General features: G+C 34.1%; 2 protein-coding genes and 1 pseudogene across 2 annotated transcripts; 1 reads left to right on the top strand and 2 right to left on the bottom strand.

The window, feature by feature from the left end:
* Window positions 1–3,562: 3,562 nt before the first annotated feature.
* On the top strand, window positions 3,563–6,858 carry LOC123222350 (FT-interacting protein 1-like). The gene is made up of 2 exons (XM_044645052.1): window positions 3,563–4,051; window positions 4,237–6,858. Exon 2 carries the CDS (start codon window positions 4,357–4,359, stop codon window positions 6,745–6,747), a length of 2,391 nt encoding a protein of 796 aa, XP_044500987.1. The 5' UTR covers window positions 3,563–4,051; window positions 4,237–4,356; the 3' UTR covers window positions 6,748–6,858.
* Window positions 6,859–7,290: 432 nt separating this feature from the next.
* On the bottom strand, window positions 7,291–9,539 carry LOC123222793 (annotated as a pseudogene).
* A 2,524-nt stretch (window positions 9,540–12,063) lies between these two features.
* LOC123224213 (bZIP transcription factor TGA10-like) lies at window positions 12,064–17,681 on the bottom strand. The gene is made up of 12 exons (XM_044647816.1): window positions 17,518–17,681; window positions 17,079–17,408; window positions 16,885–16,985; window positions 16,191–16,267; window positions 15,963–16,085; window positions 15,757–15,825; window positions 15,585–15,644; window positions 15,410–15,487; window positions 15,257–15,326; window positions 14,890–15,161; window positions 13,861–14,100; window positions 12,064–12,399 (listed from the first exon to the last, which is right to left on the bottom strand). Exons 2-12 carry the CDS (start codon window positions 17,261–17,263, stop codon window positions 12,250–12,252), a joined length of 1,425 nt encoding a protein of 474 aa, XP_044503751.1. The 5' UTR covers window positions 17,264–17,408; window positions 17,518–17,681; the 3' UTR covers window positions 12,064–12,249.
* Window positions 17,682–18,686: the final 1,005 nt, after the last annotated feature.

Below are 18,686 nucleotides of genomic sequence, written 5' to 3'. Positions count from 1 at the left end.
ATTTTTAATAATATGAATTTCACACTAAAATCTCTCTTAAATTCAACATAACATATTGTAAGTATACATCTGAAAAAAAAAAATCTCTCACTTTACCTTCACTTTCTTAAATAGGTATAATTTGAAATTTATATGATAATGTAATTAAATCAATATCAATGGATTGGTTTGATAAGATTGCTATTTTCCATTCTAAAAATGTGCCATTGCATGTCATTTTCATTAAGAGGAAAGGCCATGGCAGGAATCAAAACGACAATAATAAAGCACACATATGCCAATAATAGAGGACATGTAGAAACCCATGTGATACATGCTGCAATCATGGAGTGGAGAGTGATCTCCTTGACGTTGAGGTGGCTAATAGTAGATCACTCCTTTCTAGTTGTTCAAAGAAGCCAAGTAGAGTGTCTTCATCAGGTGGGGGATCCGGGGAGCCAGGATTCTGAAAGAAAAAACTTAGAAGTAGCCTGATTTTGCAAATCCTGTCTCTGGTAAAATGTTGATTGACAAGTTTTCCAGCGCTCCATGCACCAGAATTTAATGCTTGACGTGAAATCCTGTCTCTGGTAAAATGTTGATTGACAAGTTTTCCAGCACTCCATGCACCAGAATTTAATGCTTGACGTGAAATCCCGTGGCTCTCTGTATAGAGTACAGCCATGTGGTAAAATGTTGATTGACAAAAGTTTTCCTGCACTCCATGCACACGAATATTATATATTGTAATATAATTTTCATGAATCTAATAATTTTTACATAATATCAAAGCGAGTTTAATAGTCTAAAGTAATATTAGATATCAAATAATAACACATTTAATCAAATAATGAATCCAATAATCTATAATAATTGTATTTAAAAAAGGGTGTTAAAAGATGAAAAAAAATCTCATATTAAATAAAAAATAATATAAATAATATGTAAGTGTAATAGATTAAACTTTAATATAAATCAATTAATTTTGTATAATATAGGTTTAAATTTTTACACTTATAGATCCAAAATATTTTAACAAAATCCAACTCAACTCTCAACATCTAAATCTGATTGCACACAGAAAAAAGTTGAGAACCTGTTATATTGAGGATCATATTCCTCAACCTCCCTGCAAGTCTCAAAAGTAAAGACCTACAGTTTTGTAAAACTCTACCATATTGCTGAGTATTATGACTATATATGCCGAAGTAGAAGCAGTCAAGAGTAACTCTGATAAGAGGTGTTCATGGCCTACGCCGGTCTTAAGTTTGCCGCAGTAATAAGTATTTGGGTCAGATTGACCCATGAGATATATAAGACCTATAACCCAGTTTAATAGATATGGGTCGGCTTTAAATGAAATGACTTGTTAATTTTAATAAAAAAATATTTTTTAATATTATAATTATTAATTAATTAATTTAATTTTTAATATTATATAAACAATACCAGATTGATTTACGGATCTTATGTTTAGACTTACGATTCGATTTGAAAGACCTATAAATTGGGCTTAACATATTATAATACTAAATCAAACCTTCATGAACGGGCTCTGGGCCAAGCCATTGGCTGTGGCCCAACCCGTCCTAGTTGACCTCTCTCTGATATTAAATATCCTTTGCTAAAGGACATGGAGGCTACCAGAAGCACTCTGGTTTTAACTTTTCATCTTACATTTCTAACCAATAATATGAGGGGTATCATCTTCTAAGTACACTGCAGAAGCATATAAAATTAGACTTCATTGGAATTTATGCCGACAATCCATAATCAAATATTAACTGAATCAATCAATCAATCAATCAATCGCGGTTATAGATGTATAGGATGGGATGGCCATGGCATCTTTGAACTGTTATATTATATGGTTGAATGACAAGTCCACACCCGAGAAAGAAAATATCAACTAAAGTTAAAAGCCATGTTTTCTCTTTTTCTTTACGTTTTCCAAGCAAGTCGAACACATAATTAATTGCCATCCAGAACCTAATTACCCGGACTTTGCCAAGAGCACTGCCATCTGCAACTGGTCAGGGTTAAAGCATCAAGGATATTTCCCTTTAGGCCCTTTTTTTTCACTCTAACTTTAACCATATTTTTAATTTTTTTTTGGGGTCAATTTTAACTGTAGAGGATATATAGATAATTTTATTCATATAATTTTAAAATTTATTTATAATTATATAATTATTTTTTCATTATCTTCTTTTCTTATCTAATTTTTTTTAATTGTTTATTATCTCATCGACATGCAATGTCAACAAAAACCTATCAAAGATTGAGACTGATGAAGAGAACAAAATCAACCAAAGCAACAGATTAAGAGACTAAGTGGGGTGTGCTTGACGGAAGCAATGCTAACGATTTACATTTGAACGCTTATGCATATGGCTACAGAATATATTGTCAGATGGTTCGGATGACATCAACGAGATCTAACCTTCTTCTCCTCTTAATCTCACATGGCATAAAGATGCAATTTTCTTAGAGATGCCATACTGATAAGATTCAACATTGTCATTTCGATCTCACATGACAAAGAGATTCAAAATCTTCAATGGGCTAACATCACTAAGATCCAACTAAAGTGTAATCACTCTAGTGTTATGGGTGACGACACACGATCAGAAACAAAATTTCTAATTATCAGTGACAAATGAGAGCTATCTTGAATTTAATGAATGCGATTTATAAAGACGGATAAATAAAAGAGTATATAAGTAATTTTAATACTAATATAAAAATATAAAAGTAATCTAATTTATTATATTAATATTAAATTTTCAAAAGTCATTTGCCAAGATTATCTTCATCATTTAGAGAAAAAAAAAAGGGATGGGAAATGGTCTTTCTCCCTTTAGTTTAAGCAAAACAAAAGTAGAACTGCTAGTGGGAAATTAGGTTAAAGGGAATAAAGAATAAAGATGAAGAATAATGGTTAAGTCTTTATGTGCAAGGCCATACACCCATACGCTTTTCGTTGTGCTTTTGCTTTTCTTCAAGCTCACCATTCTGCTTTACTTCTTTGTATAGTCTTTTCTATGCTCTTCCCTTTCCATTTGCTATACTGAAATAAAAAAAAGGTCTATACACAGTAAGTACAGGGCCAGCCAAACAAAACTACTCCACAACAAATACTTAAGATGCTCAAATATATATATATATCGGTAATCAGAGATTCTATTCATATTGGTTGAATGGATAAATTCGGGACACAGTAATCAAACCTACAATCATTACATCAGACAAGTTAGAGGTTTATAAGCATAATAAAGATTTGAATCAAAATATTTTTCATAAAAATTTTGATACTTCACTAATTTTATTAACTTTTAAGAGTATATTGCACTTGTAAAGAATTGGAAAAGCAATGTGGTAGCAAGATTATTCTTTAACATCAAGTGGAGAAAGAATAAATTGTATATAAATATCTAAAAGATTATCTTTGACAGTATAATAAATAAAGGCCACTAATCTTTGACAGTATAAGAAATAAAGATCACTTATCTTAAAGAATCTGGGAAAGTCTATCTTTGTCCTCCCAAGTGGGCTGTCAATCATCTTATGCCAGTGTAAATTTCGGAAACAAATCTCTTTGAATTCGGTGGACACATAATTATAAAATGATTTTTGATGAGCACTAATGCAAATGACAGAGCAATAGCTTCCACATTACACCTCCAGCTCACTTGATAATGCAGGCATATATCACTTTTTCAACCAAAAACTTCACTAATTTTCCCCTAACTTTTCCTTTTAATATTAAGATTCTTTTGCATGCACATAGTTATATGAAACTGGGAGGACCATTAAATCTGCTCTCAGAAAGAAAGAAAACTCAAGCTGTAGCTAAACCCCTTTTGGAACCTGCAGGTACTCATCAAAATCAAAATTTCCAAGTGCCTTGAAAATCATGATGCCGAAATATGCTTCTTACAACAAGAAATGAGCATTACTGTTCAGAACTTTCTTGGGAAGAGAAAAATCTATGGCTTAAGAGTAAGTCAATAAAGGGGCTGGCTATCAACAACTCTTGAGCTACAAAAGCTGTTATTCTTGTATCCTGAAGGTGAGTTCATCTTTACAATCCATATGTTAATAGAGTCTGGAAAATTGCAAAATCTCTTCATCAATACAATTAATGATGATTATAATTTTCCACTGAAGCTACAAGACCAGTGAAAAATTCTTGCAGTTTCTACAGCTGGATTCTACTGCTCCAGCATTAGCTAATTCCATTTTGTGCAATTGCAGATAAAGAGGCGGGGTAGATTAAAGAAGTCACTACAATCCAACATATAAACAACCTGCAGATTTTGAAGCAAGAAGAAATTTTAGGGAGGAAACTTCCAGAGGATCTTCAAGCTAGTGACAATGAATCCGCTATCTGCTCCCCATCAACGAGAAGACTATAAGTTGAAGGACACAAAGCCACAGCTTGGAGAACGATGGCCACATGGAGGAATACGTGGAGCAGGTGGCTGGATAAGCAGTGAAAGAGCTACAAGCACATATGATCTTGTTGAGCAGATGTTTTATCTGTATGTTCGAGTGGTGAAAGCCAGAGATCTTCCCCCAAACCCTTTGACAGGAAACTGTGATCCTTACGTTGAAGTTAAGGTTGGAAATTACAAGGGAAAAACACAGCACTTCGAGAAGAAAACAAACCCCGAATGGAAACAAGTTTTTGCATTCTCCAAAGACAAGATTCAATCGTCAGTTCTTGAAGTATTTGTCAGGGACAAAGAGATGGTAGCCAGAGATGACTACTTAGGAAGGGTGCTATTTGACATGCACGAAGTGCCCACAAGAGTTCCACCGGATAGCCCTTTGGCACCGCAATGGTACAGACTAGAGGACCGTCGAGGCGATCGCAAGGTGAAAGGAGAGATTATGCTTGCAGTTTGGATGGGAACACAAGCTGATGAAGCTTTCCCTGAAGCATGGCACTCAGATGCTGCCACAGTTAAAGGAGAGGGTGTTTTCAATATCCGATCAAAAGTTTATGTTTCACCCAAATTGTGGTATCTCAGAGTTAATGTGATTGAAGCTCAGGATGTAGAGCCCCATGACAGAGGCCAATTACCACAGGCTTTTGTGAAGGCTCAACTTGGAAACCAAATACTCAAAACCAAGTTATGTCCAACCAAAACCACTAATCCTCTTTGGAACGAGGATCTGATCTTTGTTGCAGCTGAACCATTCGAAGAACAGTTAGTACTTACAATTGAAAATAAGGTACCACCTGCAAAAGATGAAATTATGGGAAAGATACATTTGCCACTCAACATATTTGAGAGGCGCTTGGATCACCGCCCGGTTCATTCCAAATGGTTCAATCTTGAAAAATTTGGGTTTGGTGTTTTGGAAGGAGATAAAAGGCATGAACACAAATTCTCCAGCAGGATTCATCTGAGAGCCTGCCTTGAGGGTGCTTATCATGTACTAGACGAATCAACAATGTATATAAGCGACCAACGTCCCACAGCTAGGCAGCTATGGAAGCAACCAATCGGGATCCTTGAAGTAGGCATCTTGAGCGCTCAAGGGCTCCTCCCAATGAAACAAAGAGATGGTAGGGGAACCACAGATGCTTATTGTGTTGCCAAATATGGGCTGAAGTGGGTGCGAACAAGAACAATCCTTGAAAGCTTTAACCCCAAATGGAACGAGCAGTACACTTGGGAGGTTTACGACCCTTGCACAGTGATCACATTGGGGGTCTTCGACAACTGCCACTTGGGCGGAAATGAAAAACCGGCATCCGGCAGTGGAGCAAAACTTGATTCAAGAATTGGGAAGGTTAGAATCCGGCTATCAACCCTAGAAACAGATAGGATTTACACCCACTCTTACCCACTTCTTGTTCTAAGTCCATCAGGGGTGAAGAAAATGGGGGAACTCCAATTAGCAGTAAGATTTACTTGTTTATCTCTTGCAAGTATGATCTACCTCTACGGACACCCGTTATTGCCAAAAATGCATTATCTACATCCCTTCACAGTTAACCAGTTAGATAGCTTGAGGTATCAGGCCATGAATATAGTAGCAGTGAGGCTCGGCCGTGCCGAGCCACCACTAAGGAAAGAGGTAGTAGAGTATATGCTGGATGTAGATTCTCATATGTGGAGCATGAGAAGAAGCAAAGCTAACTTCTTCAGGATTGTCTCACTATTTTCCGGCATAATCTCTATGAACAAGTGGCTTGGTGAAGTGCGTTACTGGAAGAACCCAGTAACTACAATTCTTGTTCATGTTCTATTTCTCATACTGATTTGCTATCCAGAATTGATCCTCCCAACAATTTTCCTATATATGTTCATCATCGGAATATGGAATTACCGATTCCGGCCAAGGCATCCTCCTCACATGGATACCAAACTTTCATGGGCTGAAGCAGTTCACCTAGATGAACTAGATGAAGAATTCGACACTTTTCCTACTTCTAAGCAGCAAGACGTGGTGCGTATGAGGTATGATAGACTGAGAAGTGTGGCTGGAAGGATACAGACAGTAGTAGGAGACATGGCAACGCAAGGGGAGAGGTTTCAGGCACTGTTGAGCTGGAGAGACCCAAGAGCAAGCAGCCTCTTTGTAATTTTCTGCCTAATTGCAGCAGTCGTGCTGTATGTGACACCCTTCAAGATAGTTGCTTTCGTTGCGGGCTTAATTTGGCTACGACATCCTAGATTTCGAACTAAGCTACCCTCCATACCCAGCAATTTCTTCAGGAGATTACCATCTCGTGCTGACAGCATGCTTTGAAAGAATGACTCTACTATGATGTGTACTCTTTTGTTTTTTTCCCTCTTTTTCGCTTTAATTTGCTCTGAATGTTTTTATATTAATTCAATAACTAATGTGTAGTTTCGTTTTTGTTGTTTCTTACTTTCAGTTATTATTTACGTATGTCTTCCTAAAACAGCAAAAACAAAGCCCCTTGACCGAAGCCATTCTTTATCCAAGGAAAATAGCAATGTTGAATAAGCCATTCCAGAATTTTTTTTATTGGGCTTTTGATTGATTGCAAGCAAGAGGACCTAATTATGTTAACTTATAATAAGATGTATTACCAAATTAATACTCAATATAAGCCGGTTTTATCATAAACAAAAACATGCACTAAAAAATAAATGTCCCCAACCTAAGCTTTTATGATATACTCATTAATATATCATACCAGAACTTTGTGTTCAGAGAAAGACTGGATTCTGTAATTTTCTTCTTTTGGTCAGAAGAGAGGATATTGTAATATACAAGAATAGCTCCAAAATAAGGAAACAAACTCAATAATATGAATTCAGAGAGTATAATCCACCTTAACCGCAAAAATAAATTAAATAAATCATTCCATAACATGATACGAGCTAATGCAAAACTTAGGTTTGCAAAACTTTGTTAATAAAGCACCAAAAATCTAAATGAAAAGGATTTCAGAAAAAACTTTTGACACTATAATTGGAGGAATTCCTTTAGAAGACAAGCTCATGTGGTTTCATGCCTGACTTGAGTGAGAATCTTGCAGACAAGTAGGACTTCAAATCTGCAACTGCTTCAATGGATTTTATCAAGAGTATCAACTACTTTTTGATCATCTTTCTTGTTATCCCGGAGCACTTTCTTCTCCTGCAGTTCATTGACCCAAAAAAAAAAAAAAAGAAAGAAAATGGACTCAATAAACCAAAACAAGAATATGCTTTTAAGAAAAATTATAAACACTATGCTAAACATGACAGACCAACAAAACTTTTCACCATTCTTCTTTAATGTCATTGACATCACAGTGACGGGGTTTACAAAAATTTGATTTGTCGCAAAAGCATGTGTTCATAAACATTCCAAAGAAAATCTAACACCATCAAATTTCAAAGGGCTAAGATGAATGTAGTAGCACAATATAATTCTTTTATCTCATGGATCTTTCTATGTTGGCATAGGATGTCTGCTGAACTGAACCTATACCGACAAAGCAGTAAGTCAAAAACAATGTATCTTTGGACTGTATTGAGTACATGAAGGATATATAACTCACCTCTGTCTCAAAAAATTCCCCCTCTCCCTTCTTTTTCTTTCTGGCAACTTCCTTGGTGAAGTACTTGTCATCAAACTTTTCCACATTGACCCCGGAAATGTCAACCTTAGTTGACGTTGCAATCACATAAGATCGATTTACATGTCTTAGAGGAACACCATTAATCTTGAATGGTCCTGTCATGAAGAAACAAACCATGCAAGTATTAGAACAATAAAGCGAAGAGAAATGATAATAGTTAGACAAGAACTGAAGGCATGCCTAAGCATAACACATTCAATAAAATTATATACACACGGCTTCCATAAAAGAAAGTTATATTCCTGAACAAGTTTATAAAAAGAAGAACAAGTTAATGGTTTATATTTTGCATTTCTTAACACAATGCCTTAAGAAGTCTTATCACTAAACAAAACATGATTCCATGAAAATATCAACTTAATAAGATTATCAAAGAATTTAATTCCTTCTTCAAAGAGTATAAAAACACAATTCAATATCTTTAAGGACTTCTTAAGTAGCAGTCAAGGAAAATGACAATTTCTGTTACAAAAATAATAACTAGACGCCAAAAAATTGTGGGATAAACATGGAAAAGCACATTAAGACAAAATTCTTATATTATCATCATCATAAACACATTGCATATGCCAGCTGATAAAAATATAGTTGACACTGCATATGCCCGCTGATAAAATATGTTTGACATTGCATATGCCCGCTGATCAAACATGATAAGCATATAAGTGACCCCGAGAATTCAACATTTTAAAGGGAAAAAAGGGATTGATTAGCCAGCTACTTTTCACTAATTACAGTGACAATTAATGGCACCAAATTGCATTTCTCTGATCATCCAGCATCAATTTTGTTACATAGCTTAGGAAAAATTATACTATTAATATTAAAAACACAAAACGGATCAGAGTCCCTACAATTTCTCAAAATAGCCATTAAAAAAATTATAGTAAAACTCACCGCTAACTAGAAGCAACCCGGATGGAAGCTGTTTTAGAAAAACAACTCTCTTGCCTATAAATCTCCCAGCCAACAAAATCAACACAGTCCCAACTGTAATACTCTCCCTACACATCCACCAAAAGAAACATCAAAACTATAAAAAAAAAAAAAAATTGATCCCAAAAACAGAGAAAATAGGAAAATTTTTATGTACCTAAGTTTGGTGGGTTTGTGCTTGCGCTTGTTGACAAGCGGCTGCTTAACATCATCAGCTGGGTAGAACTTGGGTTGCTTGGTGGCAGCCGCATCGTTTACAGCAGGCTTAGTCTCGTGCTTAGGGAAAACGCCGCCATCTTTGGCCTCAATTGCCAGAGACCACGCTTGTGGTACATCTTCGACCTGGAAAACTTGCCAACGCCACGTATGATATCTGGGTTTCGGCTCCTTCTCAGGATTTTCGAGGCCATTTCGTTGAAGCCGCTCTCCGAAGAGACGGTAGCCCGGAGAAGAAAGAAGCTCAAACCCTAAGCACTTACCATTGTTAATAAAAATAACATGTTTTGTATTTGGCCCTTTTACATGAGTTGCTATAAAACCGGCTTCTTGGCCCAATATAAGCCCACATGGGAGAGATTGCAGCTTGGTCCGAAACTCTTTTTCTTCTCAAGACAAACATACCCCTTTCTAAATCTATTCATTATTTGTATTATATCGTATATGTGCCATTCTTTTGAGTCATAGAGCTATTTGGAATAAGCAATGTTATATATATTTATTTTTAAGTATATAAATAAGTATATATATAACATATGATAATATGATTAAATATTATTTTATTTTTAATTCAAAATAATTATTTGATAACACATATTAAATATATACTAAAAGTGGATACACATAGTTTTATTGATTTGAAATTCGATCAAACTAACTGCATCAGGATTCATTGCTGACTTTTTGGACCACTGATAATAAGCCTTTTGAGTAAGTTACCACATTAGTCTAGCTAGTCAATCTTTTTATATGTCATGCTCTTCTATCTGTCATTTAAGGAGTGTTTGATTTCTAGTTAATAAAAATTATTTTGATAATTTATCTTTTATTACTTGTATTATCTTATTTGATTTGTCAATAATAAAAAATTAGAGTAGTCTTTTATTACCAATGGTGATCTGACATGTAATGTAAGTAGTAATTTGATTATCACCTTCACATTAGGTATTAAAATATTATAAATATGATCTTAATTTTATTATAAATATATTTTTATTTATTAATTTTTTATGATAAAAATAACCTCATTTTCAAATAATATAAGAAGTAATATAAAAAATATTTTTGAATAATTATATTAAAAAATATTTAAGTAAAATAATTTATTAGCATTTTTTTATTACCTCTCACTAAACATAATAATTATTTATATCTACCAAATTTTATCGAATATAGTAATCATTTATACTCAGTAATCTTTTAAGTAATATATTTTCAAAATAATCATTCAATTTTAATAATAAAATATTACGCAAACCAAACGCTTACTTAATGTATATTGCAATGTCGACTTCTACTTTCTTTGGTTATATATCTATTTATTTTGTAGAGAACTAAAGAGAAAAATAACATCACTACTTAGTAAGTCAATAAAATTATATGTACATATTTTTTATATATAATTTAGATACATAAATAATGTATCGATCAAATGCTTCTAACATTATTTAAGACCGAATAAGTAACAGATGTCAGGTTTAGGCCAAAAGAGATATTCCCACTGGTGGTTTGCCTCATTGACATTATTTAATCCTTCAAATTTCAACACTATATATTTTCTTTGCCTGTTACCTACTTCTATTAGTAAAATTGTTACCTAATATACTACAATTATTAAAAAATGAAAATACCATCTATTAACTTGGTAATGTTTACTTTGTTAAAAAAATAATTTGACTCAAAAACTTTATTTTATATATATATATATATATATATATATATATATATTTTTTTTTTTTTTTCAACTCCGATTTAGATTAACTAAAGATTAATACTTTTAAAAATTAAAATTAAAAATTGAAAAAGTCATCAACGACAATATCACTAACAATGCTAGGTGTCATCTCGATCAGAGTACTTTTGAGATAGTGTGATATAACTTGAAATCATATCTATGAAGGTAATTTAGTTGAAATTATATTTTTGACGATAAGATTAAGTTAGAATCACACCCTTGTACCCTTGGTAGTGCAATTTTAGCTAGATTAAAGCAAATAGTACTATTATAATCATAAGAAATAATATTGATTAAGGATTCAATATTTTTCAATCAAATATAGTGGTTTAAGTGATGAATTTTCTAAGTTTATAAAGGATAGTAATTCACTTGTATTTGTGGGGTGTAATTGATATTAATCTTATAATATATATTGTAATTGATGGGAAAAAAAAAACAATAATAAAACCATGTGTGCTATTTTTGTGTACTACTTTAATATATAATTTATCTTTAATTTTTAATTATCTAATTATATAATGACGCGTCATTATATATCCATAAAAATTATGTATATAATATTACTTATAAAATATTTTATAGTTCCAACTAATGTTTAGAATCTTTAGATTTTAATGGTGAAAGAAAAATGTGTATGTAAAACTTGAATAAAGGATGAAGAAAATTATGAATAAAGCAATCCTGGACTGTAAAAATGGCGTTCTACCTAAAATTTAACACCGAACTTGATATTTAAATTGATACTTTTAGAGAGAAAAAGAAGCGTTTGAAGTTTTTATATATAATGACGTATATATGTGAAATAGAGAACAGCGGCCAATTGAGTCGAGTTGGGTGATGTCATAGAGAGTTTGTCAGCATGCATCTCATCTTGGATCAGTCACCATCTAAAAGCATGCAGGCAGAAGCGGCAATGCCTAGACCACAACATTTAGTCTTTTTCTTCCTAGGACCAAACAAGTTTTGTCTTTTTCACTAATCAAACCACCTTCTTCTTCCTGTTCTTCTTCTTCTCCGTTCATTCAAAGTCAGAAATATACCAACGAGATTATTCAAACAATGAATTCCTTAAAAGAGGAAGAGTGAGAGGGAGAGAAATTAGTTCTACTGTTTTGAAATTTAATATTCTATTTATTTTGTCTATCGTCTATCTATACATTATCTGTAGAAAAAAAAGTAAAAAAGAGAGAGAGATTCAAAGAAGGCAATTATAAGTAGGACTTAAAATATAAAAGCTAGTTAGCTATAGTGGGTAGGGTTTCTATCATTCCTGTCGGGGGCGAGCCACCCAGAGAGAGCTAAGAGCTCGGAGACGATGGAAGTACTCGGCAATTGCTAGCAGACACCTCGCAGCTTGACGGGTCGTCAGAAGTTGATGCAGCCGATGTAATGTTTGATGCCTCAGATTATCTGCCTGTAAGTTTACCATTTAAAAAATAAGGACTGTTTTCAGTACTTCTAGATAGCAATATTAAGACTATTAAATATTATAATTTGACTTGATGAGAAATATTGAGCATCCATGACTTTGGGGTGTTAGGGGTTTCAATTGTCAAAAGCTTTAAGGAATTAGCAAAATGTGGATGTGAAATGTGGGAGGCTGTCTTCATTTTCATGGTAAATAATTTTGGTATATTACTGACCGTTGTCTAAAATTTTGACAGAAAGAGGTTCAGATAGCGTCAAATCAAAATTCTTAAGTAAGAAATTACAAATGATGTTTTCCTAGCCAACCCTTAGATTAAGAACAGTAATTGACATAAGACTGAAACAGCAACTGAACTGCACACTTCAGCTAGCGGCGTTTGTAAGGAAGTGATCAAGAAGTCTTCATGAGAATTCAACTTGACTATTCAATCTTCCTGACCATATGTCAAATCTAAGCAAGCCCTAATTAATTTTCCTAAGCAGGAAACAGAATTTCTGCAGACGAAACATGCATTCCAATATTTGGACCCACCTGACCCTCGATCCTCAAAGTATAGGCTGCTAGAAGAAACCTTTATTTTTCCTCAAAGAGAGTAAACTAAAACTATCACATCACTTGAAATTTTCTTAAGCATGAATTTATCTACCAAGGCATCTATTTTTTCATTATGGAACAAAAGAAGAAGAAATCAAGCTACTGACTTAGTCAACTTAGCTTTGTTTTCGAATTATATGCGCATATGTAGGGGTCCATTCTTTGAGTGTTTTCATGTTTCTGCAAATTCCATGAACGGACAAAAAAGAAAGTTATGGTAGGGATGGTATACATGGAAGGCTGGTGGCTTTAAGTCAAAAAGTTACGACCCTGACATCATAGAAATATATGGATCTTCCATATCTCTTCCAAGTGGATATATACATATGACTGAGTTATAATCTTTGGTAGGTCTAATGTTAAGAAGTTGTTACATCGAAGAAAAGGACAATATATATGAACAAATTCATGCCTAACAAGATGTGGTTATTGTGCAATTAAGCTTCTATATTCTCTCATCAGCTCTGTTAATTATGCATTCAATTTATCGTTGCAAAATGATCCCTCATTAAAAATTTTCTGTAACACCCAAATGTTCTACTAATAAGACATATGGCTGTTGGTTTAGCTTCCTTCTGAATTTCCTATGATGGGGAAGGGCATATTTTTCTTGGGAAACTATCATACAGCAAGAAATGTCCGAACTTTATTGTACCTCTAGCCACCCCATGAGTAGTTTCTAAATTGGCTTAAGTTTCCAAACCCAAACGGCACTAAAGATTGGGTTCCAAATACCCCACATAGTTTTAGAAATATATCATAATTCGTGCATATAGAGGCCCGCAAACAGATATAAAATAGAAATAGGATAAACTAGAAATTACTTTGTAGTTAAGACAATGATAAACATACCTGCCGAACAAAACCTTCGATGGTGGAGAGTTTGTTCATGGCTACAGCCATTTGGCTCATGTAATTACCCATGTTAGGTGGGCAGCTCAAGGAATCAGAAGCTATCGTATCTGAAATAGACTGGTTAAGAGCTTCAAGCCCTTGGGAGAGAGCTTCTTCAGCCTCCTGTGTAGATTGTTGCAGTCCACATATGCCTAAGATCTGTTGCTCCGTTAATGGCTCAATTTGATTGAGTATAACCTGAATTATTCACATAATTAAACTCAGTAATTAATTTATATGTCAGAATAATCTGAATCAGAAAACATGCCTACCCATGATGCAGCCTAACATAAACATTAATGGATAATAAATCATGTAGACATTATTATCATTGCGTAGTACCAAATTTTCTTGGCTTTGATTTTGCATAAGGGTTTTAGTACTTTATTTACTAAAAACCAAACGAGAAGATGAAGATGAGAACAAGACTGTTTGTTGGCATCAATGAGAAAGGGAGAGAAGAAGAGAGAATATTTTACAGACCCGTGCAATGCTTTCCTTCTTTCTTTTCATTTTCATACCAAAAGTTGTAATAACAGACATGGCTTTATTAGAATGGCACCTAACCAATCCTTGTTGTAGAAACTTTCATGATGTCTTTCGTCATTAATTGATATTCATTTTTGTTATGTGATCTTCTTTCACAATTCCACCGACAAGTTGCACCATGCAATAAAGACATGGCTTCATTTTCCTTTCCTTTCCTTTCTTTCTTTCTTTTTTTTTTTTTTTTTTTGTTTTGTTTTTTTGTACTCAGATTTATATATAAATATTATAGTAGGTTTAGCTACATAACACTAATTCAAGCTTTGTGGTTTTTTGGTGAAGGCTTTTGTCATTTTCTTGTTACTTTTGGTGTTTTATGTACTTCTTCTTTCGTAGCTACATGGGGAACTAATGTGTTAACAGGAAAAAGGAAACACTTAAATAAGTGGTTGATTGAAATTACTTGGATGATGGGAATATATACTGAATTTAAGTACTTGCCTTGATGAGTTCAGAAGGCCGGAATCCACCCAACCACAAGAAGCATCTCTCAGCCGGAGTCTTCCACAAGCCAGAAACAAGGTGAAACACGTCCGTTTTAGCGACCATACTTTTGAGGTTTATCATCTCATCGTAGTGCGCTAAGCAGTTGTCTACGAAGAGCCGAAGTTCGTTCTCGGGGAAATGCTCTTGCACCGCTGCTCGAAGCTCACACATTAGACGATGATGCACCTCAAGCCATCGTGCATACTCCATGTCAAATACAGCAGCATCTAAAAAAGGTAGAGATGGGGCAAGTTCGAGGTGAAAGAAACAAAAACACTTAAGAAGAGTAGTTAATTTTAGGAACATTTTCATATATAGATACCTGAGCTAATGCTGTTGATGCCAACAGGAAGACCTTGCTCTACACCTAAAACCCCACCAAAAAACATGCCCTGAAAATAATAATCAGAAGAAATTAGTTTTAGATCATATATATAATTAGAAGAAATTAGTTTTACAATAGATCTAGTCTTACTTGAGCTCTGGCTCGTTGTAGCTCTTGTTCCAGTTGGGTAAGTTTGATCCTGCTTGATTCTAGCTGCTGGACATAAGCCTGTAATGGAAAGTGAAAAGATCACAGAAAGATGATAATTTGAAATATACTTGTTTAGGAAAGGAAGAGAAGTAAGGGCATCTATCTGTAGACTTACCTTTTTTCTCAGCCTGCTTTTCCTTGCCGCCTCTCTATTCTGAGCAAGTCTTCTCAGTGTCTTCTTGAAAATAATGAGGCACGTTGAACAATTGCCAGGGAGATTTGATGTGAATACTGTATTCATATATTTTTTTTCAAAAGGAAAGTGATCGAATAAATAAATAAATCACCTTAGGGTCCGGTGTTTTGGGTCCTTCTTGTTCTGAGCTTGATGTTTGCCCTTTACGGTTCCCTTCACGCTGCCGTAAGAGAAGAATAAATTACAAAACGAAGGAAAGAAAAAATGAAGTCTAAGAATCTCAGTTCTCAGTAAACTAGCTACCAAACTATTATTCTAGATCAAGATATAATAATATATTATTTTATTCATCCCTACCTTGGCAGTTTTAGCTGGTTCAGGCCCAGATGCAGCGTCATTTCGTGCGTTGGCCAACTCCATGGTCGGTTCGGATGGTCTCTTTGAACCACTATTTGTAGAAGAAACTAAAACTGCACCACCCTATCAAATACAAACAAAACTATCAGAAACTAATGATAGTTAAATATTATGATAAACTCGCCATCTTGAGAAGAAGCATAGGTTAAGTGAATAACGAATTAGTACCTTTGTTGATGCTGGCTCTACGTGCATAGGCTGAGAAGGGAAGATGTTTAAAGTTGGAGGCCTCATTCCTGAATTCTCTGGACCGAAAAAAAAAAAAAGCAAGTAATAAGCGTTGATTTATACTACTGGTTGCAGATAATTCCCATGCCCACGATAGACAGATACTGATAAAACGAGGACCCAAGTGACTAAGAGGAGACAAGAGTAGAGAGTTATGCGGGGCAAGCTAGAAAAGTAGAGAAACCGTCATGCATTTCTAGCCGTCTGCCATGAAAACAGAAAAAGGAAGAAACAAAGGTGAAAAAGGCGAAGAAAGCCCACACCCTTTCGTACCGTTTTAAGTGCATGTAGAAATCGAATAAAAAATCATGATCAGTGGGTTGGTTGTTTTACATGTCATGTTCCAAGACACAAGCTCCAAACAAGGGGAAAGAAATAAAATCAAGAGAATTATCCCTTCATAATTGAAAGGTGAATAACATATTTTTAAATATTCTTTTCGAAGCTTTTTCTGCAAGCTAGGATCTGGTCAAAGAAAGTACTGGCACGGAAGATTTTGATCTCTTGAGCATACTTTTCCTGTGACCCAAACAGATTACTCTCGAAGAATCTTCCCAACAGAAAACCAGTGAAAATTAGGAGTACCCTCTGTACGAAAAAAAAAACTGGAAATTTTGAGAGAGAAAGCACTCACGTCTTTGCTCTTGAGCACCAGAAGGGTCTTGTCCGTCAAGATAAAGGAAAAGGGCTTGATCTAATTCACCCAGATCATAAGTTCCAGTATCTTTACTACTGCTGCTGACACCATAACAAGAAAACAAAATTAGAGAACCAATTATCGAACCTTGATTTCACCCAAAAGGCCTTGTTTACAAAATGTAAAATTACATGTAGTTTCCAGGGATAGTGGATGATGATGACGATTGCATCATTCCATAGGGAATCTGATGATGCTCTTGTATTATCTGATGCTGAAGCTGCTGCTGCTGCTGTTGTTGTTGATGATGATGTTGATGATGGTGATGGTCTAGTTGTGCAGAGTGATCGGTGATGACTTTATTATTAGTAGCCATGAAAGGAGCTCCCACAAGCCTCGTAATTTCTTTCTCTTCTACTAGCTGAACTTGATCAAGAGCTCTTTGAAACCCCACTAAGAAACAAAAACCAGACTTTCTTTGCAGTTGGCAAGATCATTCTTCATTACAGCACAATCAATATCTAGAGAGAGATAAGAGAGTCAGTTATGATTGAAAAGAAGATAGAAATGAAAGAGGAAAACAGATAAAAAGAAAGAACGGAATTGAATGCAAAGAAACAAAAGACAAACCTTTTTATTACCAGCGATCTGTCTCTCACTCTTTCTCTAACTTAGACTTACCTGACTTCATGTAAAACCATTTTTGAGTCTCAGCGAAAAGAAACGAAAGAAAACAAAGGTAAATAAAACAGTTTCAGATAAAGCGGTCTCAAGCTATCTTATTCAACTCTCTCTCTCTCTCTCCCCCTCAAAAACCATAAACATCTCAAGACTTGAATGAAACCGCAGTTTTGTAAACGGGAAAACCACTTTTGCGTTCTGAGTTTAGTTTCCTTGTCCGAGTTTCCTATTAATTTCCATCAAGATGACGAAAATACCCCCGTTTGGTTTGAAATTTTACTATTGACATTTTCATGCAAACTTACACGTTGATGGGTGAGTCGGCTTCATTCCAACCATACCATCACACGCCTCGTATATAGTCTTTACTCTTTAGCCACTTTCTCTTTTTAACTTCTAATTATCAATTTGATTTTCAGTAATTCTGGTTCAAAGATAAGAATTCAGCACTAAAATCCAATCTTTTAATCATTATAATCTTAACCCTTTCCTCTTAATAGTGAGATTAGGTACACCTAAAAAATGATTAACCATTAAAAAATTAAAACTCATTTATGATTATGGTATATTTATATCAGATAATCACGGGCATACTATTTTCTCAAATTTATACTATATTTTCTAAAATTTCAACTTAGAAAAACAAAAAACACATCAGAATTGAACTAAACGATGGCTAAACAAAATTATAAAAAGAAAAAAAAAAGTTATACTGTACATATATTTTCTAAAATTTCAACTTAGAAAAACAAAAAACACATCAGAATTGAACTAAACGATGGCTAAACAAAATTATAAAAAGAAAAAAAAAAGTTATACTGTACATACATATTTTTTAGTATATAAATATATATCTATATGATATATTATCATATGATTGAGTATTAATTTATCTTTAATTTAAATTTATTTAATCACTTAATAAAGTTTGCAATATTTAGCTTGATATTTGAGTAGTGGGGGTGTTTAAAACTAATTATTAGAACCAGTTTACCAATTTTTTAAATTAAACCAAATTTTCGGTTTTGAAAAATTATAAACTAAAACCAAACTGATTTAAAGATTAACTAATTTTGAATTAAATATAATTTTAAAAAATTATCATATTTTATTTTTTC

This window comes from Mangifera indica, chromosome 8 (genome assembly GCF_011075055.1).
Source record: "Mangifera indica cultivar Alphonso chromosome 8, CATAS_Mindica_2.1, whole genome shotgun sequence".
In the NCBI taxonomy this organism is placed as follows: Eukaryota; Viridiplantae; Streptophyta; class Magnoliopsida; order Sapindales; family Anacardiaceae; genus Mangifera; species Mangifera indica.
The sequence above is the reverse complement of the archived record's forward strand: the minus strand, read 5'-3'. Positions and strand labels throughout refer to the sequence as shown.

Bases quoted from the DNA above. Each gene is read 5' to 3' on its own strand.
- LOC123222350 (XM_044645052.1), top strand. From the start codon at position 4,357: ATGAATCCGCTATCTGCTCCCCATCAACGAGAAGACTATAAGTTGAAG.
- LOC123224213 (XM_044647816.1), bottom strand. From the start codon at position 17,263: ATGGCTACTAATAATAAAGTCATCACCGATCACTCTGCACAACTAGAC. The intron at 16,986-17,078 runs GTAATTTTACAT...TGGTGTCAGCAG, and splicing joins ACTATCCCTGGAAACTACAT to CAGTAGTAAAGATACTGGAA. The intron at 15,327-15,409 runs GTAAGACTAGAT...TATTATTTTCAG, and splicing joins TACAACGAGCCAGAGCTCAA to GGCATGTTTTTTGGTGGGGT.